General features: G+C 40.1%; 1 protein-coding gene across 1 annotated transcript; it reads left to right on the top strand.

Moving 5' to 3' along the window:
- The first annotated feature begins 3,345 nt into the window (after window positions 1–3,345).
- On the top strand, window positions 3,346–18,801 carry METAP2 (methionyl aminopeptidase 2). The gene is made up of 11 exons (XM_067312255.1): window positions 3,346–3,612; window positions 4,416–4,517; window positions 7,891–7,956; window positions 8,307–8,409; window positions 11,527–11,688; window positions 13,475–13,656; window positions 13,745–13,839; window positions 13,922–14,018; window positions 14,529–14,632; window positions 16,844–16,959; window positions 18,012–18,801. Exons 1-11 carry the CDS (start codon window positions 3,432–3,434, stop codon window positions 18,262–18,264), a joined length of 1,461 nt encoding a protein of 486 aa, XP_067168356.1. The 5' UTR covers window positions 3,346–3,431; the 3' UTR covers window positions 18,265–18,801.
- Window positions 18,802–25,828: the final 7,027 nt, after the last annotated feature.

The raw sequence follows: 25,828 nt of genomic DNA, 5'->3' as shown, positions 1-25,828 counted from the left end.
AAGACAATGAGGCCTGGACACGTTTTGTGAAAATCAGCAGCTGGGTAGAAGAGAGAGGCCCAAGGAAGTGTCCCCTCTGAAGGAAAGGCGGGCCAAACTCAGCTGAAATGCGTTCAGCAGCAGTCAGCTGGCCATTTGCACATGTATTACTCCAGCACAAGCCATCTCTCATTCAGCTGGGATATCACAGTGGTTATGAATGGTGCTGGAGTCATCCTGGGGAGGAAAGACACAACCCTCTGGGAAACCCAGCTTCATTAATTCTGCTGATCATGAAACAATTTGCTTTGCTAGTCGTCCAAATGTTTTGATGAATGTCTTTCTCCTGATGCCCTTGCTGCTGGATCTCATGCCTACAGCCTCTGCATGAGATGTATTCTTACCTGTCTTATTTTTTATCTACCTCTGCTCAATATCTCTCCCTCTCTAGTCCCCTCTCATCACTGGGCTTCCATAAACTTTATGGCCTCCTTTATCTCTGACTTCAGTTCTATAATCAATAAAATACATGGTCTGGCAACTTTTCTGTTTTGGCAAATACCAGAACAAGTGGAGCAGGAGCACAAGCCAGGATCTCTCTCTTTTGATCTGTCACCAAAGAAGGGGATAAGAGGGAAAGTTTGGTACGTATAAGACTAGTGGTTGAAAACCAAACCTGAAAATAGAAACACTGCTATAGCATCCCTTGAGACTATCGTAGTGCCCAGCAACAATAAATGTATGAACAGGATCTAAGACGAATCAAAATGGAGACTTCAGCAGATCTGAACCCTCATGTTCCCCCCACCACCAACCATAAAAATCCCATCTCTGCAGGTTCCTCTTCTGCCTAATTAGAAAACTACAATTGAAAGCAATAACCAAAAGTGCTCTAGGCAACATTAGTGTACATGCTTTGTTACATCACCCATTATCAGTAAGAGAAAGAGCTATTCCTCCATGGCTGTCTTCACCAGCCTCAGACCACATCAATTCTGGCTGGGGTAGGGGTAAGAGAAGGGCAGGAAAATAGCAGCAGAGTGTTAAATGAATCACTTGCTGTATGTACTAATACAATTTTTTTTTTCCTTTAGCCCAAGTGACAGCACTTTCCTGGAGGTGGTCCAGTTATATTAATTGACATGGGCATAAAACAATATGGTTTAAATGGGCAACAAGCAATTCCCCACTGGTTAGGCATGTCTTCCTGTGCTGGGCACGCCTGAAGCACTGCCCTTGTGAGGCATGGAGCCCAAGGGAGTCAGCTTCCCTGCACCCATCCTGCTCCTACGAAAGGCCTGGATGGATGTCTCCACATTCAAGTATTCTTACAAGCAAAAGCACCAGAGAGAGTGCTGCTGAGACACCTCCACAAACCAAGATGGAGTCTGTTTGATCAGTACTAGGGTATTAGCTTTGCCTTTTGAAGCCTTGTGCTTGCTGAGAATTGTAGCGGGTCAGGAGTGAGGAGGTGACCATATCCTGGGTCTGAGCCAGGAGGGAAGAACGGAAGCGAAGAGGTGGACTCTGAGGCTGAGGGGGAGAATTCGTGCCTCAGTGAAGCACAAAGCATTACCAGTTTTCCTAAGCAAAGGCCCGGCTGCAAAAGGATTGGGAACCACAGCTGTGCTGGATAAGGCACAACACTCCTATACTATAATACAAATGTATCTACAGCAGGCGTTGTTAAAATACACCAACAAGGAGGAGAAAAAGATAATCATATTTTTAGCCAACATGGTTATACTAATAGAAAGCCTGTGAGAAGTGCAAGCCCAGTACAGTAATTTTAGGAACTAAGCTGATTTAATGAACCTAGTGAATGATGATGAAAAAGATATTTCTCCTTGGTTTTATAGCATCTTAAGTACTGGAGGAAATGGAACAAGGCACTGCCCTTTACTGCGTTTTCCCAGAGCAGAATTTTCCCTTTTTTGCTTCATGGGACTTGGAACAAGTTATTCTTTTCTTACATTATTTTCTTTCAGTACAAGTTCTCTCTCATGTGGCTTAGTTAATTTGTTCAGCATTCTTAAGCTGTAAAATCTTAACAGTACTAATTGCTATAAAACTTTTCATGGCAATTGTTCCTATTTAGGATTGTTATGTTTTTAATAAAATTTTCCATTTTCTATTGTATTTCCCCCAAGAAGGTACTTGTCAATGAACACAGAGTAACTTGCCACTGTTCGCTCTCAGGCCACATTTCTGGAACCTTCCGTTGCAACAGACTACCAGCTTGTCATCTTTTTCCATTGACTCTCTCCAAACTAAAATCCAATTACATGAAAATATTTTGTGTTACCCAAGCAGCTTGAATTGGAATCCTGTTGTATTACAACAGGACTGAAAGAGGGGCTGGGCCTCGTTTTTATACATCTTTTCTTCCCTGCCTATACTACTACTCTCAACATTGGTCTGTATGTCTCACAACCTTTAACATACTTACCTCACAACCTTCTTCTGAAGTAAGGATATGCTGTTTCAGAGTGCTGTGGAAACACTGGCACAAAAGAGCGTTATTGCTGTATTACCGTGACTGGGGTGCAAATAAGTCCCAAATCCCAAAACCCTGAGAAAAAGAACAGAACAGAACAGAAGGTGGTGGGTCCATGCTAACAAGGAAACATACTTTTCTGCCTTTATTGCTTCTAGAGCAGGTCCAAAGCCAGTGGAAAGGGCTCAATGTATCCATCCCATTTTTCACTTCTGGGAGGCACCTGTGCATCCAAGTCTGAACTGCCCTTGCGATAAAGGCACTGGCACTGTGGGATCTTAAACACAGATGGTTGGAAAATGCAGGAGGGGGCAAAAAGGGCCGCTGAGCCTCCCCAGCGTGTTCTCCCCCCAAAAAACACTGACCCGTGTAAAATGTCACTTTGTTGTAGCTCTGCTTATGCGTGGGGACTGAAAATAGGAAGCTGGCTATGTCTGGGCACAGATCTTGTGGTACAAAGACTGGCGATCAGGAAGGCAACGGCCAGCCCGGCCGCGCCACACGCCGCAGCGGGGAGCACGCCGGGGGAGCGGGCGCTGCACCGGGGCTGCCAAGCCGCGGCTATCCGAGGCACTGACACGCTCGCAGCCGGGCGCCCGGACCGACGGCCGAGCGCAGCCCGGACAGAGGCAGACAGTGGGACAGCCGGTGGGCGTCTAACGCCACATCGGGCCCCGGCGCCGGGAGCGTGCACGCCGCGCCGCCGCCGCCGCCACACAGAGCCCAACCGCCCCGCCCCCCGCAGGCGGCGCGCGCGTCTGCGCGCCGCAGGGGCCGCGCGCGGGGCGTGGGGCGAGGGGAGGGACAGGAGGCGCTTCCGACCCGGCGGAGTCCTCCAGCCTTCCCGGCGTGCCCCGCGCTCACCATAGAGCGAGGGCGGGCCGTGCCTCTCTGTCTCTCTCTCGCTGTTCCTCCCGCTCGCGCCGTGTGTCGGAGGCGCCGCGGCCGCGGCGACATGGCGGGCGCGGGGCCGGCGGGCAGCGCCGCCGCCGAGGCGGAGAAGCACCTCAACGGCGAGCTGCCGCCGGAGCCCGAGGACAGGGAGGGCGCGGACGGCGGCGCGGCGGGGCTGGGCGCGGAGGAGGGCGCCAAGAAGAAGCGCAAGAAGAAGAAGAAGGGCAAAGCGGCCCCCGCGGGTAAGGGCCGGGCCGGGGCGGGCCGGGGCGGGCCGGGGCCCTCGGCTGAGGGGCCGGGGGGGGCGAGCGGGCCGGGCCTCCTGCCGCCCCGGGGGGGGCTGCGAGGGCCTGCCGTGCGCCCTCGGCGTGGGTTGATGGGCGCCGCCGAGGCCGCTGTCCCGGCCCGTGGCGGCTGTGTGGGCTGAGGGGGCTCCTGCTCCCCTTCTCCCCCCTTGCAGCGGGAGGACGCCTCTGGCCTTCAGCACCCGGGGGGGGGGTCGGCGTGAGGGAAGTGCTCCCCGCTGCTGTGCGCCCAGGAGGAGCCACGCCGTCCCTCGTGCCCTCCCTTGCCCTGAGGGGGAACAGGCGGAAAGCTGCTGCTTGAAAAGTCCCGCATGGTGGAGTTTCTGTACCCCTCCCATGCTCTCCGAGAGGTCTGGAGCAAGTCTGGGTTTGTTTCAGCAAGCTGGCAGTTAGTGATGATCATGCTGTGTGTTTATAATTATCTGCTTACACACACATTATCTTGCTAGAGCAGGCTGGTGCTAGGGTGAGTGGAGCTGGTTACCCTAGCAGAAAAAAGTGATCAGAAGTGTTTGGTTAATGTTATTTTTATATTCAAGTTTTAATAATGGCACCTGTCACTTTGGGCAATATGATTGTGCACTTGACACATTGGATTTGCTTGGGGGAAAAAAAAAAGGTGTGCTCTGTTATCTGTTGGATGAGTTGAAGCACAGTATTTCTATACAGACTTGGAGATTATTGTATGCTAATGTAGAGCTATACTTTTGTATTAAGTCATGTTTTAATTTTACGAATAGGACAAGAAACAGATAAAGAAATGGAAGGTGCCCTTGATGATGTAGCAAAACAGTTGGATAAACAAACACTGGAGGAGAAAGAAAAAGATGATGATGATGAAGGCAAGTGTAACTTTTTTTTTCCCTTAGCACTTCCAGTTTCAGTCTCTTCCCAGATTCCCATCTTAACATACATTGCCTAGATGTCTGAGGATTTTTTTTTTTTCCAATTATTTTAGGGAAGGTGAGATGCCATGCTATGCATCTCTTACTTTTTTGGTAACAGTTCAGCCTTTTATATATGTGTGTGTGTGTATAATATATATGCATATATATGTGTGTATAACATATGTATGTGCATAAAAAATGTGATAACAGCTTTGTTAAAGACTTCTTGTTTTCCTGTGGTCTTATTGTGGAGAAATCTTTGGCTTAAGATCAGGCAAGTTATAAATCATTCTCACTTGCATTACCATTTGCAGTATAAGTTTATAGTTCTTATTCTTGGCTTTGAACAAAACATGTAGTGAAACTTGGGAGGAAGCATTTCAATTTTTATACCATCTTAATCTTTACCTATGACTTGAAACATGTTCCTCTATAATCCTGATTTTTCATTAAAACTGAACTTGCGGAGGGATTAATACACAAGCAAGGCATACACCTTGCATATTGCCAATGCTACACAACCGAAATTTTAAACAAGTACATTGGAAATGTCTAGTGCTGAAATCCAGACTAGATGCATCTCTTATGTAGGTATATCAGGTAAAAATGCTGTATTGTCTTTGTTTTGATGAGTGGTTCTTAATAAAAATGAACCTTGGCTCAGCATCTTAAAATATTTCTTTTCATTCCGTTCAGAAAACTTCTTAGCAGACTGTTGCTGGGATTCATCATTCTAGGATGTAATAAATTAGATGTTGAAATAAAAAAAATCTGAAATGAAAAAGTGTGTTGGCATATATAAAATTATAAATAAGCTGATCTTTAAACACTCTTAATCTATGTATAGCTTCCAGTTCTACGTAATTACTATTCATAGAACTATGTACTGATGGATCGTTCTTACGGTGTATTTCAGGTTATGGAGTTGAAAGGTAGTTACATTAATACAATGTGTGCTTTGCCCTGTTTGCAACTAAGCCAGGAAGTATTAGAGAGGATAGTGAAAACTACTTGCAGTGAAAAGTGCTATTTGAAAATGATTTAAATAGTTTCAGTTCCATCTCGGAGAAGTAACTTCTTCATAGATGAAGTGCCATGTTCTCATATGCTTTTTACAGTGTAAGTATTAGCGATTATTTAAAAAAAAATTTTTTTTGAAAATTTAAAGTGATATCATCTCTGAAATAATAATCTTATTTTCCACATTTGACTTGAGTTTTTTTTTCAGAAAAGGGACAATGTTTTTGCAGCAGAAGAAAAATTGCTGTCGTGTTTTTTTGAAGACTACTGTGTGTTCTTGCCTGCACCAGTTTTTGCCACTTGCCATCTAATAATTTTGTGGGTTTAGAGGCATTGCTTAAGACATGGTGCTGCATTTAGAGTAAAAACAGTAAAATATCTTTTTCTCCCCTCAGCCCCCCGATAAACTTCTAAACTGAGTAGTCTCAGAAATAACACTGTATGCCTTTTGAAAGATGGAAGAGATTAGGAAGTACTCTTTAGATTTCCACCGCACTGTTAAAATGTGCTGATAAGTAATGTTTATGCATGAAATCAGGTATAGTTGAATTAAATATCTATACCAAAATGGCATAAGGACAGGCTTCAGTTTCACAAAGATCTAAGATTGCTTTTCTGGTGAACTTTTTTTTCCCCCCCCCCCCCCCCCAGTGTCAGCTAAACAACCTGAAGACAAACAAGGTGTTAGTCAGATGCAGTAGTTATGTTTCTGGCAGCACAGTTGGTCTGCAGCAATCTTCAAGGATGTGAAAACATAGGCCTAGTTAGTTTGGCTTGCTAATTGGCAGGTTCACGTGCAGTGACGTGTGAAAAAGCCATAATAAGCAAACGGCAACAGACAAAATTTAAGAAATGTTGTTGGCTTTTGCAGTTCAGGCCTAGGGTTCTAAAAATATCCATAAATCACTTGGTGAATGAACTGGAGTCATGTCTAATTTATTTCTTGATGAATGGTTGGAGCACAGTTCAAGGTCAAGAGAAATGTGGTAAAGTTACCATGTTTTAAAGAAATATGTATGTGCTGTTAAGTGTTAATTGGCTGCCTGGTAAACATGTGTTGAAGGAGAATCTGATAGTCTGGACTAAATTGCAGTTACAAAACACATTTGCAAATTTTTTTCTGAAGATTTCAAAATGAGATACTTAATGCTGATATGAACTTGGGGGCTGCACTACTGAAACTTGCCCTAATGGCAGGATTGCAGCAGTCGCTACCTTTATAAAATTCAGATGACATTGACCATCATAAAAGGCTTGAAAACCTAGTGTCAGGAACAGCTGTTTTGTGTTTTTTTTTTTTAAATAAATTAACAAATACAGGAGTCTGTGTAAATGCATTCAAAACAGCAGTGCTTTGCCTTGATTGATTCTAGAAGTTCTTACAATTTTACTGTTTGCTTTAAATAATTTCAGTATTCTAAATGCAGATGACTGGTACATACCCATTTTGAAACTAACTCATGGTTAGGTCCAGAAGGTGCAGTTAGATAGCATCCCGTTAAGATAAATACTTCGGGTAAGGTGTAAATAAGCGTTAGATGTAGCCAAACATAAAGTCCACAGGGATATTGTTATCTCTGAAATGTGACTGTAGTGTGGTTTGGCTGATTCTTGTTGCCTGCATACTGTGCTTTGTGCTGGTACATCCCATAGGCACTGGTTTCATCCAGTGCTGGTTGTGACTTTTCCTGTATTTCCAGATATAGCTCCATTCTGAGCCAAGTGCTGTCATCTCTACTTACTATTGTTTTGGGGTTTTTTTTCCTTCTCTCTTTTCAGATGAGCGTTAAGTTTCCTTTAGATAAGGCATCAGGAGATTGGTTCGAAGCATGAGTTCCTAGCTTTTTGTTAGCTGTAGTATCTAATACAGTTTTTCTGTGTCATGCTCTCCAGCTTGTCTTTGGGTAAATTGAGAATAGAGGAATTCGAAATAGGACTTACTGAAAACTCTTTCCCCAAGCTTCTTTTTTTCTGGTTGCTGATATGTTTGAAGTCATTAACATTAAGGAAGCAATTGGAAAGATGGTCTAGTAGCAATGCTTTAGGAAGTATTTTCTTATGTCTGTATTTGGTCTGGGAAGGAACCTGAAAATGCTAGTGGCTTGGTGGCAGCTTCTAGCTGTCTTTTTTTTATCCATTTCTTTTTACACATGTATTTGGGAGCTCACAATAAATCTGTAAATTGTTGGATTTAATTATTCCAAAGTGAAAGAAGTGTTCGGTCCAGGTAGTTTTGCATCTCATTCAAAATTGTTTGGTTCTTTATGGCTATTTTATGTTCATCTGAGCACCTTTTTTTTTCCTGTAGATGGAGATGGTGAAGGAGATGGAGCAACAGGGAAAAAAAAGAAGAAGAAGAAAAAGAAGAAAGGACGTAGGTATCGAGCACAAAAAAAGAAAGACAGATTGTTTGAGTTTTCAGTTAAACCTATCTAAATGCTGTTGTTGGCAATTGAAACAAACTTTGGGATGCAGTTTGGGTTCTCAGGCCAAGTCTGGCTGAATTTTCTTCTTTCTGGTATCCCTGAATGCCAGCTTAAGCGTTGACAAAATGAAGTCATTTGAGGGCATCATGATGTGATGTCTTCTGGGTAAAAGCCCAAATCCTAATAAGGCGATCTTAAATAAGTTGTGTTGTTTAATTTGTCTTATAGTTGAAATGAGGTTCTTAAAATTTCCTATGTACCATTTGTAAAACTTCCTTAAACTATATATACTCAACAGCAAAGGTCCAAACAGATCCGCCTTCTATTCCAATATGTGATCTATATCCCAGCAACGTATTCCCAAAGGGTGAAGAATGTGAATATCCATCAACACAGGATGGGTAAGTATTTTAAGTTTAAAAAATAAATAGTGTCATCTGGAAGTGCTGAGTTGCAAACTGTTAATGTACAACTAAATGGATAAACAAAGTGATTTGTGATGCTATTTTTCTACTGGATCATCTAACAACTAAAAGTCTTTAGGCCAGAAATGTTCCTCCCTACCTACCCTTTTAATTAAGATGTGGGCTATATGAGCAGAATTGCCCTGAGACAGGGAACCTTGGGACCAAGGGACCAACATGGCATTAATAGATTGTAAGAAAAAAAAATTTAGGAATTGGAACTGTGTGAGGGTTCAAAATTTAGTGAGATGACTGTTACACAACAGTTCGGGGGGAGGTTTTCTCACACGGTCTGCCAGAGTATGGAGTAGAGAGGGATTTTAATCATAAAATAGCTGCATCTTTCTGGTATGTCTCTTGTATGACAGTTGAGCCATGCTTGCATCTCCTGTGATTGATTTATTTATTTTCTTATTGAAGAGGTAAAATGTACCCAGAGGGAAGAGAAATTGTGCAGAGAGACTTAGGTGGCAACTGTAGAGTGTGGCAATTGTGGAGTGTGAATAAATCTATTGTTAACTAACTGAGAATATGGCTACAACTGTTCAAAAAACTGTTTACTAAATAATTCTCCCAGCTCAGAGGGATGTGGGCCAGTACTAAATGGTGTTCCAGGCCATAAACTGCAAGGAAAATAGTTTTATAGTCTTAGAACTAATGAGGTTGGAACAAATAAGTTTATATTTTAATAACCTTAAGCAAAAACAAAATTGATGTTCTTCTGCCTAAATCAGTACTGTTGAATAAAATTTGTTGCTGTGATTTGAGCCAGTTAACAGTCAAGGTCAAGTCCCTGCTCCTGCCTGTTGACCTTTTTTTTTTTTCTTTTTTTCCCCCGTTAGAAAAATTTTTGATTCTAGGAAATTTGGGTAGGAATTCTAGGAATTTGAGTAGTGCTCATAGAGCAAGAAAACTTCTCAGAAAAGTAACTGTGGAGATTTTTCTCTTTGCACTGCTCTTTATTTGAAAAGGAGAAAGAAGTTTAAGGGACATAGGCAGAAAGGTCTCAAATTTGAATTTGTGGGATGTGTTTTGTGGTTATTTGATACAAATAAAAATGGGATAGAAGTGAGATGTTTCAGGTCATGATAAAGAAATAAAAGGAAGATAATAGAATATTTCTGTGTAGAAAGCATCCAAACCATCTGTGTCTGAACTTGTAGTTGGATGTCTACAGGAATCTGGGGGAATTCTTATCTAGGATTCTTACTTTGGATCACTAAAATCCAGTTTACTGCATAATCCTATAGAGATGTAGAAGCACAAATTGAGGACTGTGAACTGGACTGTAAAGGTGGGAACAAATGGCTTGGAGCAAGAGGTGAACTTCTTACGCTGGCTTGCGTGGAAGCCAGCACATGAGGAAACTGTGTCCTCAGGAAGGCTTATTACCTACTCATGCACCTGTTAGAGGACTTGGTGGTTGGTGTTAGACCAGTGTCTGTTCACTTGATTTTCGTATCTCCTGAAGAGCTTAGGCCCAAGTAGGATTTCTTATGGCCTCTTTTCCTGAGCTCCCAGATGGCAGTAGCACAACTTTGGCAGCAAACAGCTTTGGGTCTGATGCAAAAAAATTTTATTTATTTATTTATTTAAATATTAAAGGCCTCTATTTTGACCCCTAGTTCTCTCTGTAATTGGAATATACTCTGAGAATACCGTATGATGGAGCTAGGATAGCTCCCTGCCAGCTTGCTGGAGCTTGCACTTAAATCTCCAGCCGATGGCAGAGCAGCTGCCCAGATTCTCCCTGCAGCTCTTGCTACTGGAAGATGTTACCAGCTGGAATGCAGAGCAGTCTGACAGGGCCCTTGAGTCCTCCTCCCTCCATGTTTCCGCGGTATGCCTCTTCCACGTAGCTGTATCATGGCTACTGTGCTGGCAGTAGCCCAGTTTCCCAGTGCAGTGAGCGGACTCGGGTATCGCAGCAGCCTCTTGCTTTCTTGGTGGGATTTACCAGTGTTGAGGCAAATTCTAGGAATTTGAGTAGTGTGTGTGATGCTTGCTCGTAGAGCAAGAAAACTTTTCAGAAAACTGACTGTGGAGGTTTTTCTCTTTGCGCTGCTCTTTATTTGAAAAGGAGGAAGAAGTTTAAGGGACATAAGCAGAAAGGTCTCAAAATATTTAGATCCTGTGGTCATCCTAAGAGAAATGTTATGGAAGAGCTTGTTATCCTTTATCTTCTCAAGTCTGCTTTAGGAATGCAGATCTCTTAACACTGTATAAATATTCAGTTCAAAATAAGTTCAAAAAACTTACAGGGCATATTTTCTTTGCTCACTCTCACACCTGTTCTTTGGCTGTGAAGGAACCTCTTCGAGCGGAGTAATTACATGAAAGAGGTAACTGCATTTCTGTGTTTTAAACAGTTAACCTTTAACTCGTTGTGTTCTGTTGCTAGCTTGGAATCAGCCCACTTACATGAAGATGAAAATTAATTTAGAAGTTCAGAAACATGAGACCAAGTTACAGCATCCTTCAGCATCTTCAGTCTATCTTGTTCACTGTCCTCTTCCTTCAGTGACCTATCTATAGGATAGGGGTTTGCAGATTTGCACTGGTTTTAGTAATTTTTGTTTTGCACAGCATGCACAAAGCTCTTTGAATTATCACTACAGTTTTTTGTGTCGTTACAGGGCCTCCAGCTTTACCATTCAAACTGTGTATCTACTTTTTAGTAATAGGAGTGTGAGGTTTCTTGGGGGTTTTTTTGTTTGTTTTAGTTAAGTTCGGACAGTTGATAGTGCTTTAAATTATGTATTTTCTTGGAACCTTACTTGTGTGCTTTTCATAATAAAAGAATATTCAAAATTAATCTTGTATTTAGTCTTCTATTCAAAACTATTCTTGTATTTATTCTATGACCCTATCAAAGAGACAAAATAAGTGGTGTTCTCCTGGAACAGATGTTAACTCACTGTCCAGCAAATATAGAAAGAATGTGAATGAAGTAGCTTCTTAACAAGTGTCATAGTTACTATGCACTGCATTAGGTGTTGTAATGACTACTGTAGTTAAAGTTATAATAACTTTTCATAACACTTTATTTTAAAGACGTACTGCTGCTTGGAGAACAACTAGTGAAGAAAAGAAAGCACTAGATCAAGCCAGCGAGGAAATCTGGAATGATTTTCGGGAAGCTGCAGAGGCACACAGACAAGTGAGGAAATATGTTATGAGCTGGATAAAGCCTGGAATGACAATGATAGAAATCTGGTGAGGACACAGGCCTTCTCAAAGACCTCTGTTATATATTTTTCTTTTTTCTTCAGAGGGAATCTCAATTTTGAGTTGAGTAATCAATTTTGAGTGATCACAAGTTTTGTAGGGGTTTTTGTCTGAAGCACTCAACCAGTAGCCTCAATTAATCTCAATTGTCAATTAATTATCCTCAATTAATCCCTCTTAGTTTCTTCTGTTAACATATTATTAGCTTATGCAGCTTTACAGGACCTGGGATAATACTGAATTTCAAACTCTGCTTTCAGTTATGTTAGGCAGATGTTCTTGATTTTTACTGTTCCGTGCCTCTGCTACTCTTGTACGCAAGTTCCCCAGTGATGCTGAGAGAAGCAGCAATAGCGGTCATAAAAAAACATCTCAACCTTTGCCAGAATTGTCAGTGAAATATTATGTGGCTGAGCAGTGCAGGTGCAGCCTGATGCTGGGAGTGGGGGAAGAGGCATACAGACTGCATGGGGACACACAGTCCAAGACAGGAGGATTTTATCTATATTTCATCCTCACTGGCTTGTGTTTCTGGGGAAACCCAAAAACATTTCTTTATGTTATTCTCAGTAGATCATAAATAACTGAAAAAGTTGGTTAATATAAACATTCATTTGGTAAAAGTTTAAAGAGAATAATTAGTCTAAACTTTTATTGACTCTTCCTACTTCTTTTTCCGTCCTTCAGTTTATCTGGAATTAATGTCTATTGCCCAGGTACGCACAGATCCAGGACTGTTTAATTTCCAAAATCAGCTGCTTTCAGCCTGATATGAGGAAGGACTGTACTGACAAGAGTAGGATAGGAAGAAAGCTAATCAGAGCTGACTCTGAGAGTAACTGTGTGAGAGTAATGGAAAGAAATAATATTTCATCAGGGAAGGTGGAAGACAGCTGTCTTTGTAATCATTAGACTGGCTGAAACAAATCTGTCATGTTAACTAAAGCAGTCAAGCAGTAGAATTTATAAGCTGTAATTTTCTCAAAACATGACTTTTCTTCCTAGAATACTTCAGGCTATGAGGACTTGTTGTATAAAGTAAGCTTTTATTTTTCCAGACTACTCTGAGTGAATAGCTTTCTTAAATGAAATCGGAGTATGTTGCACTGATGTGAGTTATAGTTTACGCTATTTGCTGTGACTATATATAGGGGTATGCACTAGTGTTCTTGTATCTGTAGCTTTCCAGTGGTTAAAAGCTTGAAAGTAGAGAAAACCCAAGGGCAAATGCTAATCTCATAAGGTTTTATTTTATCCCAGCTACTGCTTAAAATAAAAATATTATTTTACTTGTTTTAATTGGAAATTTTTTGGATGAATATGAGGACTATACTGTCACGTTCTTAACAGTTACTAGGCTATAACTTAATTTAAATGCCCTACTTCTTTCTTTTTCTTTCTTTCTTTCTTTTTTTTTTTTTTTGCCTAAACTTTAATTATACAACCTCTGTTTCTCTGGTAGAAAAGATTAAATGTACTTTGGAAAGGATGCATACTTTAAATTTAGATAAAAAGACTGGTGCTGTATTTTGCCTTAGAAAAAGTAGAAGAAACAACACAGAGAGCTAAAGATCACTATCTTGTGCTTATTTTTTCCAGTTTAGGGTCTCCTTCTAGTTAGCATACAAATGCTTCAAGATTTTAAAATAAAACACTCACTTGACTATTTTTCTGAGATTTTGTTCTTGGATTAATTTATTTGAAGTCGTCATAAAACATATTAAGGATAACTGTTATGTTTTTTTTCTCTCCCTCCCTCCCTCCTGCCCTATAGTGAAAAACTAGAAGACTGCTCACGTAAGCTGATAAAAGAAAATGGTTTAAATGCAGGTCTTGCATTTCCTACTGGGTGTTCTCTGAATAACTGTGCTGCCCACTACACTCCCAATGCTGGAGATCCGACAGTGCTGCAGTATGATGACATTTGCAAAATAGATTTTGGGACACATATTAGTGGTTAGTTTTTACTTACTTACGAATTAAAATTGTTTAAACATTCTTCAGTGTGGAGACTGTGAAGCTCATTAACTTCTGCTGATTTCAGGTCGTATTATTGACTGCGCTTTTACAGTCACATTCAATCCAAAATATGACAGACTATTACAAGCAGTAAAGGATGCCACTAACACTGGAATAAAGGTATCATCATTATACAAGTTACCAAGTCTTTTAAAGTAAGTTTTGCAATTATTTTCCATTTATATTTTCACCTTCTTTTCAGTGTGCTGGAATAGATGTACGTCTCTGTGATGTTGGGGAGGCCATCCAAGAAGTTATGGAGTCTTATGAGGTTGAAATTGATGGCAAAACATATCAAGGCAAGTTCTTTTTTTTTATGTGAGGATAGCTATTCTCAGAGTATATATGTTTGTACAAATATAGATTTATTTGTATTGTATTGAAAAGACCTTTGTACGAGAAGCATGGTATGTGTAACTTGGCTAAATATGTGTTTCTGCTTGGTTTGCTGTACTCTGGAGAAATGTTCTTCTCAGCTTATCCTTGCAAATATTCTAAGTACTGTATCTTTAACAGATAAGATGAGGGCTGAACACCTGTTTTTAAAATACACAAATAATGTGATATTTGCTATTTAGCTTTATTAATAACTTTTCCTATTAGTGGAATTGCTAGTCTTGAATAATGAATCGGTGATACAGCATGTGAAGTTAACTTGTATCTTTGCTAGAATTTGTACAAGAGGGCTATTTAGCCCCTCTGCAATATGATGAGTCGCTGTTGTACTTTTAGTATGGACTAATGGAACAATCTGCGTTGAAGGGTTTAACATTTGTTAGGGAATTACCTGTAATGTTTTTCTTCAAAAGTGAAACCAATTCGCAATCTGAATGGACACTCAATTGGGCCATACAGGATACATGCTGGAAAAACAGTGCCCATTGTGAAAGGAGGAGAAGCAACAAGAATGGAGGTAAAAAGTGTTCTTAAATCTTTCTGTTAACAGTTTTCCCCAAATGTCACTGCAAGAATATTTCCTTGTGCATTTTCTTTGTGTAGTCCTTGTCTGCTATTTGTGAACCTGGTGAACAATAACACTAGAGGACAACCTTGCTATACTTTGTAGCACTCCTGTGAAAGCGTGATTGGTTTTGAGACTTTTCCATCTCAGTGGCTCGAGACTTCTCCGTCTACCCCTATTAGTGTTCTGGTATCTAACCCTCTGAAACTGGGGTCTTGGAAATCCACTATAAAACCTTGAAATATGAATTGCATTAGTGGTGCTTAAGGAAGCTCTTGCATATTCACTTTTGAATATGTAAACATTACTTTAACAAAGCATCCTAATGTTACACCTAGGAACAGGGGAAAAGGACAGGAATTCAGATTTCGGGGTGAACTTGAGAGCCTAGAGGTGCCACCAAAGATGCTGGACTTGCCACTCATTCACATTTTTCATGTCTGTTTATTCTGTAATTAAAAAGACAAAATAACAAGCTTCTTTTATTCAAGTAATTGTTGGGAAATATTTCTGTAGCATTGTAGCTATGGGTGACATTTTGCAAATACAGTTAGGTATCATCTCTTCCTTGAAAAGCTTCCAGTGCAGTTTTTCTTTCCAGATGCAAAATAATTGAGCATATTTCTAGTTAGTGTGAGAAGCTAGATGAAAGATGTGATTTGAATAGTATTTTGGAGCAGAGGAAGAGAAATCACTGCATGATGAGAAAAATTGTGCCGTGTGTGTGTGTATATATAATATATATATATATATATGGCACATATATATTTTAATAGGCTCACTCTCATCACCCTGAAGTTGTATTATAGTTGTTGATCACCTGGTTGATGATGTAAGCAAAAAGACGAAGCTGTAACTATCCTCTTCTCTCTAGGAGCGTGTAGAAAGGATTAGAGAGTATTAGGAAAGCAAGGTGGAAAAAGCTTGTCATGCTTGTTTTAGCTTTGTGAGTGCCTAGGTCTTGTACATCATCTATCATTGATACATTATTAGTATAAAACTTAATTAATCTTTAAACAAATTTTAGTTAAAGATTTCAGAGCTTTTGGGACTGTTTTTAATTGACTATCCAGGCACTGGGGAGAAGCCTTTTTTTTTAAATTTCTTTAACTTCTGTGGGTTACATAGGACACAATCTTAAATCATTAAAGAGAATGAGTTTTGCCTATGAAGAATGTGGAGCACTGCCAGACTCTTACTGTACTGTTCTAATTATAGTATCAGAATACAATCTAGTGAATTTTTGTGACAGAGGAATAGAGCCTCTGACAAGCTTTTTTTTCTGAACAAGTCAGTGTGAAGTGAATCTTTTGGTGAATCTTTGTTTGTTTAATGAAATCAGTTGAGTATTCAAGGCACCTTTAAGAATTTATCTTGAATTTGAAGCCCATGTTACTGTTTTACATATGGATTCTTATTTTGGGATTGTGGCTTTCAAAGTTGCCTGATAACTGCAGTTGCATCTTTCAGTTTATCTGTTAATGTTTGATACCTTGTCCTGTTAAGCTCCTTTCACAGTCCTACTGTTAAGGATATGTGAATGCACTTGGCAAAAATGAGATTATATAATGGCATTTCAGTACGTTCTTGGCTAGAATTTTGATAATGCCCTTGCAGATATATGTCACCTTCATTTCTTGAAGAAATTCATCTTGTGGAGTGGAAATGAACAGGTTAAGGTTTTATACTAGCAGCTGTTACCAGAAAATTCTTGCAGAAATTGAGCAGAAAGTGCTTCAGTGCAGTAAGTCTTTGTAATCAACATCTGTTTGCTATGTCTAAATTACACTTTTCCTAGGACTTTTATCTGAATAGTACAGAATTATTTCCAGTTAAGCAAATATTTTGCAGCAGAATGTAGTTTCTTAGCTGTGTTAGATGTACACTTTGACAATACTTTAACTGCAATGACTTTGAGAAATTGCGTGTCTAGAAACAGGCTGATATTTATGGCTTGAAACAAATAAAGCAGTATTGATAGCTGATTATTTGGAGATGACTAACTTTACTACTGTGTGAAATTGCTGTATTAAGTTTTTCTCTACATTGATTCACATTTAATTTCTTGTGTTCATAAATTGTAATACTGAGATTGTTATATCAAAACAGCAACGTGTCACTTACTTTCATATTGTAACGCTTTGTTCACTTTTTTTATTTTAGGAAGGTGAAGTATATGCTATAGAAACCTTTGGTAGCACAGGAAAGGGTGTTGTTCATGATGATATGGAGTGTTCTCATTATATGAAGAACTTTGATGTTGGGCATGTGCCAATAAGGTTGGATTTTTGTTGTTGTTCTTATATTGCACTGTAGCTGTCACCCTTTTAGAGTTCAGATTTGGTACAGCACAATTCTGCACTAATTTAAGGCTGTCAGAGGACTCAAAAAGGGTCCTCTGACAGTAATATTCTTGTTATAAAATAACAAGATGCTCTAAAACAAGCATCTGTGTACTGTGCTCTGATTGTGAATGTGGAATAATATAGAATATTCCAAAGAATATGGAAATTGAGTATATACATGATGCCTTCACAAATCTAAAGTAGTTTTTAAAATTTCCTATCATTAATAAGCTTTACAATAGTTATATTAATAATATGTAGATTATGTTGGCATATTATATATTAAATGTATAAATAAAAACCCCTTTACCAACATCTCTATTAAAGATTGTGGCATGCAAGTATATTCTGGGAAAAGTCCTATTAAACTGTTCAGGTCATCTGTTTTGATTGTTTAGATATTTTGTGGTTTGTAAGTCCTTGGTTCAGTGCATTGCTATAAAATAAAATGACTCTTAATTTTTAGTTTCCATTAAATTGTGTAATAGCACTTCTAGAAATGCAGCATATTTTTGGAACTGAAGGCTATTAGGGTTAGAAATATAAATTAACTTCAAAAGTAGAACTTCAGAGTTTTAACTACCAAGCTTACTCCTGAATAAGTTTAGAATATTAACCACTTAGGATCAGGAGGAATTCTGTCTGTAAAATGAATCATCCTTTATTATTTAAGATAATTATGTCTTTAGTTTTGCTTAGGAAGTCAGATGGGGATATATTCACAACTTAACATTCTTCTGTTCTGAAGGGTTGGCCAGTGTGTTTGGCAGCATTCAGATTTCTTTTGAAGGGTATCTTTCTGCAATGGGAAGGTATACTTTCCTTTGTGAACTGAATCTCTGATGTAGAAAGACATCCCAAGACTGTGCAGTCTTAAAAGACCTTGAAATTTAAAACTTTTCTTAATTGGTTGGGGGCGGTTTCTGTAGTGAATGCTTGGTGGCCTCTGCTGTCAGTCAGATGTTTTTCCTTTTTTCCCTCCCCAGGCTTCCAAGAGCGAAACACTTGCTAAATGTTATCAATGAAAACTTCGGTACTCTTGCCTTCTGCCGCAGATGGCTAGATCGCCTGGGAGAGAGTAAATACCTAATGGCATTGAAGAACCTGTGTGACTTGGGTATAGTGGATCCATATCCTCCCTTATGCGACATTAAAGGATCTTACACAGCACAGTTTGAGCATACTATACTGTTGCGCCCAACATGCAAAGAAGTCGTCAGCAGAGGAGACGACTACTAAACTCAAAGCCACCTCAGCACCTTTATACTTTAGGCTTTGTTGGAACATATTATACCAGAATTAATTTGCAACATATTGTCTGTTTTAACAGTGGACTGATGTAATACTTTCCGTATTTGGAAAGGAAGGAATTTAATCAAAGGCAAGTCTTCTAATGTAACTAACCAAGGAAAAAGCTTTCAGGCCTTTATAAATATTTCAAAAGTTACTTATTTTTTCTGTTCAGGGAAATATGTGCTATAAAGCTCAATTTTTAGTTTGGAATGAGTTATACATTTTGTTTTGAACATTTATGATAAAAGATGCTTTTCAAATATTTATATTACCATATTCCTACTTGAATGCTTCAAATGACTACACCTGATATCTGCGCCTAAGTCCTCTATGATATTGCCTTTTAAACTTCCTGGAATCCATTTTGTAAAAAATAAAGACAAATTTTCAGATCTAAAATATATATACTTTTTAGAAGTCTGGTTATGATTCTGGTCAGGAGTCTGCTGGGAAACTGCTCTATTAAATATTTTACAAACTTGATTTGCCATTTTTTGTCTTGAAACTGGAATTGTCTTACCCCTTATGTGAAATTTGACACTTTATTGCTTATTTAAAGAGTGTTGTCTGTGCTGGGATACAGGGCAAGAAGTCATCCACTCTTGGGAGGTTAGAATGTGACAACTTCAGTAGAGGTGTGTGGTGTGATTTGGTTTTGAGTGTGTCAGTCTTTAGTTTTGACTTTACCATGTATTAGAATATGTCAAATGAATTTTGCTGGACTCAGTTGCTATTATCAGCAATGTTACAACTCTGGGCTGAAGTCAAGCTGTGAATATTATATCCCTTGATATTCTTTGCCATTGGCGTGCCCTTTTGCATGAACTGAAATTTTCCTTGATGTGATTCCCCCTGTCCTTAAAGTACACACTAGACTGGACAAGCTGCAGGGACAATGAATGGTGTGTGGTGGGTGGTTGCTGGTGGTTTTTAGGGTTGAAGCTTCTTCCATATAAGCAAACTAATCTGGAGTATTTGATGTTTTCTTGACATAACAGAGCTCCTCATCTGTCTTCCTGCTGCAATGATTGGTGAATCTCATTTGTAAACTGGATTAAATCCCATGGTTCTTTGAGGCCTAGATTGCAGTCTTCCAGTGCCGTGTATTTACCTTATGACTTATGAGTAACTGTAAAATGTTAATATGTAACAAATATGACAGGTTCTGTAATAGGTAAATAGCAATGCCTTAAACATAACCGAGGGACTTCACCTGCTCCGTTGTAGTGAACAGCCTCTGTTTATTTCCAGAGGAGTTCATATTAATTTAGAAATACCAACTCTTTTTTATTCCTCTCCTGCCTTTGGTTAAAAGCTGCATTTATCCTTGCAGACCCTGATATGTGAGCTCTAGCTTAGAGGGGGCAATGTCATGTACTGCCTATAGTTTAAAAATACTAGACCTAAGTGGGATTTTTTTCTGTTCGTATTTTGTTTAAACTTGGAACAGTTTTGCCGGTAACAATGGATGAAATAGGATGCTGTAACTTGTATTTCTGTTGCTGCCATTTGGGAGTCTTTGCATCCCTGCACTAGAACTCTAAATAATTTATGCAACTGTGTGGGCAGGCATCTGTGAACTTCCAAATGAGCAGTAGCTAGTGCATGGGCTTGTACAGGGCAGAGTGAAAACTAGCAAGGATTTGTGATTAACAGGGTAGCTGGGTAAGATAGCTGTTGATCTTGTTATATATGTTAACAGGACCATAGTGCTGATGCATTTCTTGACTTGATACTAACAGGTTCCAGCTTCCAGCTCATTTACCCTATTTGTAACAAGGGTGGTTACTACAAATACTAGAAATAAGTGAAACGAACATCAATTCTCAACCTCTTATCTGCTAGTAATTATCCACTAATTCAGACTTTTAACTCTCTTAGCTGCTCAGTGACATTTGATACTATTCCTACAGCTTAAGGCATACCATCTTTTCTAGCTCCACTGATAGTTCATTCAAGAACTCTTAATATCACATGAAAAAATACTCCAAATGTTAGCAATGATTTGTTTTCCTCCGTTTGTCTTTTCCTTTTACCTAAATGTAATAGGAAGATCCCAGACTAGCAGTTACAAGAATAAACCAAAGTAAATTTCCAACTAACTTGCTGGCTCACTGTTTGCTAATTCACATGTGGAAACTGATGATTGTGCATAACAAATTGTAAAGGAAAGGGCTTGCATCTGTTGCACCTTGCCTCAGATAAATACTTGCAGAACATGATGCTCATTTGTTGCCATTAGCTTTAACGGGGCTTGTCTGGATTCCTGTTTTCTGTGCTGCTTACTGTCCTGCGTCTGTGTCTGTCAGCACAGAAGACAAGCCCTATTTCCACCTCCTTCCTCCACCATATAAAAATATTCCTCCAGTGCTTTCATTCTCTTTTCCTCTTGTTGGAAGTAGTTATAAAGTCCTGGCCATGATATCCAATAACCGGACCAGTCTTGTCACATGACACAAAATCTAAAGTTTATCAAATAAAGTCAGATTCTGAAGCCTGGCTGTAAAGACTAACAAAGCTTTCCTGAAGTACCCAAAAGACAAGGATCGCCTTGTTTCTTGAGACCTTTGAGTTCTGTTTTCTCAGCAATGCTAACTGTTTTCAGAGAGAGTGCATTTAATAGCAGTGCAAAAGTAGTTCAGAAATCCTCTGCTGAAGGATGTACCTGCTTTGCAAGTTTTCTTCGCTTTTATGCAGATTTTGTCAGAGATGGGTAAGCCATTAGAGAATGTACAGCTTAACCTAGTATCATCTGTCATGTTTTGGTGAAGGCGTGACCCAAAATTTTCCTAACTGGGAGAACTAATTTTAGATTCTTAAATACATGCTTCTGCTTAGGTTTTTCCCTGCTTTTTGATCACCTGCTTGGAAGCTTCCACCCTAAATAAATCTCTTAATTTCAGGGGATGTTTTACTAGCTTCATGACTGTAAAATAGTGAGGTTACTCTGCTTAGGATCTGCCTTGGGTTTGCTGGTTTCCTACTCCTAGTGCTGTCTATGTGCTCTGCGTGGGCAGGGCCACTGTCAATTTAAGGCAGTCTTCACCAGTTTGCTGAAAACTTCCCCCCTCTACCTGCAGGATGGGGCACAAACTTTGACTGCAGTTTGCAGAAGCAAAGTGAACTCTACTCTGTCCTGAAACAAAATGCTTCATTGCAGTAGAATTCAGATAAAAGCCTCTAGCAGTTGCAAGGAAAGTGTGTACTCGTGGCAAACGGCACTGAAACTGCCCTGGCACTTTCTCCTTGGCAGCGTGCCCTTGGGCTGAGCTGGGCACAGGACTGAGCAGTGCAGAAGGCCCATGTCAAATGCATTTTCTAATGCCTTTTATATATACGGGGAAAGCATAGAGGGCTGATGGATACACATTCAGCAAGACATAAAGTGGAAACCCTGTGTGGAATAATGGGACTGGTTTTCTTTCATTTGTACTTCTGTCACTTGGGTACTTTGTAGAAAACAAAAATAGTTTTGTTAAAACTACCGAGGCTTTCCTTGTAAATGCCAGCTTCTACTGCTTTTACTTGAATCAAACAGACTTTAATTTGGGAGTAGTCTATGAAGTCACAGGTCTGCTGTTAAAAGCATTTATTGATTTGTGATAGATTTCCTTGGAGTTCTGCATTTCACATTTTGGCTTTAAAAAATGTCACCTTCACAGAAAGCTCAGGGCTTTCCCTTTTTAGTAGCAGACTGTATCAAAAATGGAATGTAAACCTGTGCCAAATAGCAGCTGTAATGCTTGATGTAAAGCTAGAGTCGTATTCTTCTGCTTCAGACTATAGCTTGTAGCAGTTCTCGCACTAGCTTTCTGGAAGCTGCTGTGCGGCAGCCTGGCTTGTAACGGAGCCTGTATTTTAAGTATGTGTATACTTCTAGGCCTTGTCTTTGAAAAGTTGAAAAAGGCACATCCTGAGACAAAGCTGCTGCTAATACTTAGTGAGAAAACTGCTGTTTCATCTTCAACTTCATTGTGTCATATTACCTCCAGTAATAACAATATCCTTATTGCAGTAAAAGTATGAAACAGAGTAAGATGGAATCTGGGAAAGTTAATGATGTGATTTGTAAACATGCCTGGAGTTTGTTCGTTTGATTTTTACAGGTGGTGCTTGGAGCTAGAGGAACTTTGCCAAAACCTACTCACTTCAAATATTTTTCTTACAGGACGAGAGTTAGGCTTTTCGTGGTTAATCATTTGCCAGGTTTTTACAGTTTAAACTTGTTGGTACCCAGTAATCCGTGGAACATCTATTAGCTGTTCATAAACAAAGGCAAGCAGTGTATCTGTAAGTCATTCACAAAATGATGTTTCTGCCAAATGTTTTTGTGACAGTGTGTTTAAGAGATAAAGACCATGTAACTTGAGAAATGCATAGCATGCTTTAAAGCAAGATGTTATTTTTATAACAATTTTTTCAATAGTATGTTTTTTTTCTAAATGGAGTCAAGAGGCAGTTCTGTTTTTTATAATTTGATGTTTGAGTACTTTTTAAAGTAAAAAAACACTTAATTTAGACAATGTCCTGTGACTTTTTAGGATTTTTGTAGCAAAAATTGATTTGTGTTTTTGCCACAACAGCCAACCAACTCATATAATCAAGATTAGAAGTCATATAGCTTTAACGTTGTTTTATACTGATGCTGACGTCTTTCTTTTTTTGCAAAGTTGCAGTGATTTTTTTTTTTTTTTTAATAGCTGTTGGGGAAAGCTAAGACCTTGTAGACTAGGCAGCAGTTAAGGTAAAGAGTAAGCCTTTTGCCTAGTTGTTTTTGAGCTTTAGATGTCTGCTTCCCCAGTTTTTGCAAGAATAAAATTACTAGTTTTTCAGTAAGGCCAAGTCACTGAATCTCTTAAATCGATGAGAGGTTTATAGAAACTCCATTTACCACTACCTAAAAGTGAAGATGTACAATTTCTCTGCATACTATGGATGCATATTATCTGTTACCACCTGGAAAACTTTATTGCATTTCAGTTTCAGACTGGGCTAATTTGGTCTGCATGATAGGACCGAGCATACCCTCCCCCAAGTCTGCAGATGATACAAAACTGGGAGGAGCAGCTGATGATACACCATCTGGGTGCGCTGCCATTCAGAGGGACCTCGACAGGTTGGAAAAATGGGCTGACATGAACCTCATGAAATTCAATGAAGGGAAGTGCAGAGTCCTGCCCCTAGAGAAGAATAAGAATAACCCTGTGCACCAGTACAGGCTGGAGGCCAGCCAGCCAGCCAGGAAGCAGCTCTGCAGAGAAGGCCCTGGGGGTGGTCCTAGTGGACACCAAGTTGACCATGAGCCAGCAACGTATCCTCATGGCGTAGAGGACCAACAGCATCCTGGACTGCGTTAGGCAGAGCATTGCCAGCAAGTTGAGGGAGGTGACCCTTCCCCTCTGCTCAGCACCCGTGAGTGAGGCCACAGCTGGAGTGCTTCGTCCAGTGCTGGGCTCACCAGGATGAGACACACGGACATACAGGAGTGAGTCCAGTGAAGGGCCACAAAGATGGTCAAAGGACTGGAGCATCTCTCATAGGAGGAGAGGCTGAGAGCTCTGGGACTGTTCAACCTGGAGAAAAGCAGGCTTGCATGGGATTGTGTCAACATGCATAAATACCTGATGGGAAGTGAGTAAAGAAGATGGAGCAACTCTTCAGTGGTGCCCAGTGACAGGACAAGAGGCAATGAGTGCAAACTGAAACACAGGAAATGCCATTCAGACGTAAGAAAAAAAAATATTTTTAACTGTGAGGGTTGTTGAACACTGGACCAGGTTGCCCAAAGCAATAGTGGAGTCTTCATCCTTGGAGACAGTCAAAACCCAACTGGACACAGCCCTGAGCAACCTGCTCTTGTTCACCTACTTTGAGCAGGGGAGGGGGCTGCACTAAGATGATCTCCAGAGGTCCCTTCCAACATCAACCATTCTGTGCCCTATGCTCTGTTGTGCTTGGTAAGTGACTAGTTAAAGCACAGTAGACCACTTCTATCGAGTCTCAGGGAAAAAATATCCCAGCCTCTCCCCTGAAGCACTGATGAATAGAGTCAGAAAATGAATTCATAAATATGCACAGAACAAACTAGTTACTGGTAATGTTTCTATCATCTTGTCCAATAGTCTGTGCATGTGTTCATGCTGTGGCTGACTGCCAAAAAAATTAATACTCATGTAGACTCCAGTGAGGGATCTGAACCTTTCATGCAAACAATTACTACACAACTACTTTACCAAGTTCTTATTAGTGGTGATTGCTTGTGCAATGAAACAAGTTCAGTGAGGATAGTGTATGGAGTGCTAGGTAGCAGGTATCTGGGCTGGTGCCATCTCTCAGCAAGGTAGTGACAGAGCAAAATGTTCAACCTGAACCTGTTTTCCTGAATGTAGATTAGAATTATGGTAGAGAGGAGAAAAGGGTTATGGCTTCTTAAGAGGACTTTGCATGATAAGTCTTCTTATGCAAGGAACTTTGCTACCCTGGGTTGCTGATAAAGCAGGGAGCTCTGGAACCAGCCCATGGGCTTGCCTGCATCTCTTCTGAGAGTGTAGGCCACGCTATCTAACTCCACCTGAGTTGCAGAGGTGCTGCCTCTGTAGCTTTACAGCTCTGCCAACCTTCTGCTAGTGAGTTGTGGCACCCCAACCCTGGGAGCACCCACAGCTAAAACATGAGTGAAGCAAGGCAGAGCATAATCAGGTAGACTTACAATGTGCTTAAGCTTTACTGTAGCTAATGGGTACAGAGCTAGCTAGTATGAATCAGCATATATTATGAACCAAAGCAGAAGCTGTTGAGAAGTATATCTGAATTAGCTCATCCTCAGGCTGGAATGGAGTGACCATCTTTATTCTCCCCACCCTCCTTGGATTACAGCTATAACTGAGTATTACCCCAGAGAACATCAATGGAAAGATACCAGAGCTAGGTTGTTTGCTTAATATTGATGATTGAGGCCAAGGAATGTTTTTTTCTATAGCTCTCTTTCAGTCCTAGGATAGACTCCTCCATCAATGTCTGAGTACCTTAGGGTCCCTGCTGATCTGCTTCAGATGCTCTTGGGAAAAAGGGTCAGAAGACTTGAGAGGAAATTAGCGCAACTCCTCCCCTTCCTTTCTATTCCCCTGAACTACCTCTAAGCAGAAAGAAGTGAAGTGTTTAAATTGCACTTTTCTGTCCTGTTTTTTTTTGGTGAGGAAATGAAAAGCAAAGTATATGAAAGATTGCATACTAGAGCACAGCTTTAACAAGCAGATTTGGCAGATATTGCCTCTCTTCAGCAGGTAGGCCCTGGCTTAAAGAAAGGACCAAGTTGCTTTTCCACACTTCATCAGGATGAGCACAAGGCAAGAAAACTTTGAGATCTGAAGTGACTGTGCTCACTATAACAAGGCATCTTTCCAAATGTTAGATAGCAATGGTAGTAAAAGACTTACTTACCTTAAAGTCATGAATAAAGACAGCTGTTAAATCAGTGACAGATGGCTGAAGCAGTTTTAGAGCTAATGCC

This window comes from Apteryx mantelli, chromosome 1 (assembly GCF_036417845.1).
Source record: "Apteryx mantelli isolate bAptMan1 chromosome 1, bAptMan1.hap1, whole genome shotgun sequence".
NCBI lineage: Eukaryota > Metazoa > Chordata > Aves > Apterygiformes > Apterygidae > Apteryx > Apteryx mantelli.
The sequence above is the reverse complement of the archived record's forward strand: the minus strand, read 5'-3'. Positions and strand labels throughout refer to the sequence as shown.

What these genes read in the sequence shown, in the direction of transcription:
- METAP2 (XM_067312255.1), top strand. Translation starts at nt 3,432, where the DNA reads ATGGCGGGCGCGGGGCCGGCGGGCAGCGCCGCCGCCGAGGCGGAGAAG. An exon ending in TATCCATCAACACAGGATGG is followed by an intron (nt 8,410 to 11,526) that starts GTAAGTATTTTA and finishes TTTATTTTAAAG; the next exon opens with ACGTACTGCTGCTTGGAGAA. An exon ending in GTTGGGCATGTGCCAATAAG is followed by an intron (nt 16,960 to 18,011) that starts GTTGGATTTTTG and finishes TTCCCTCCCCAG; the next exon opens with GCTTCCAAGAGCGAAACACT.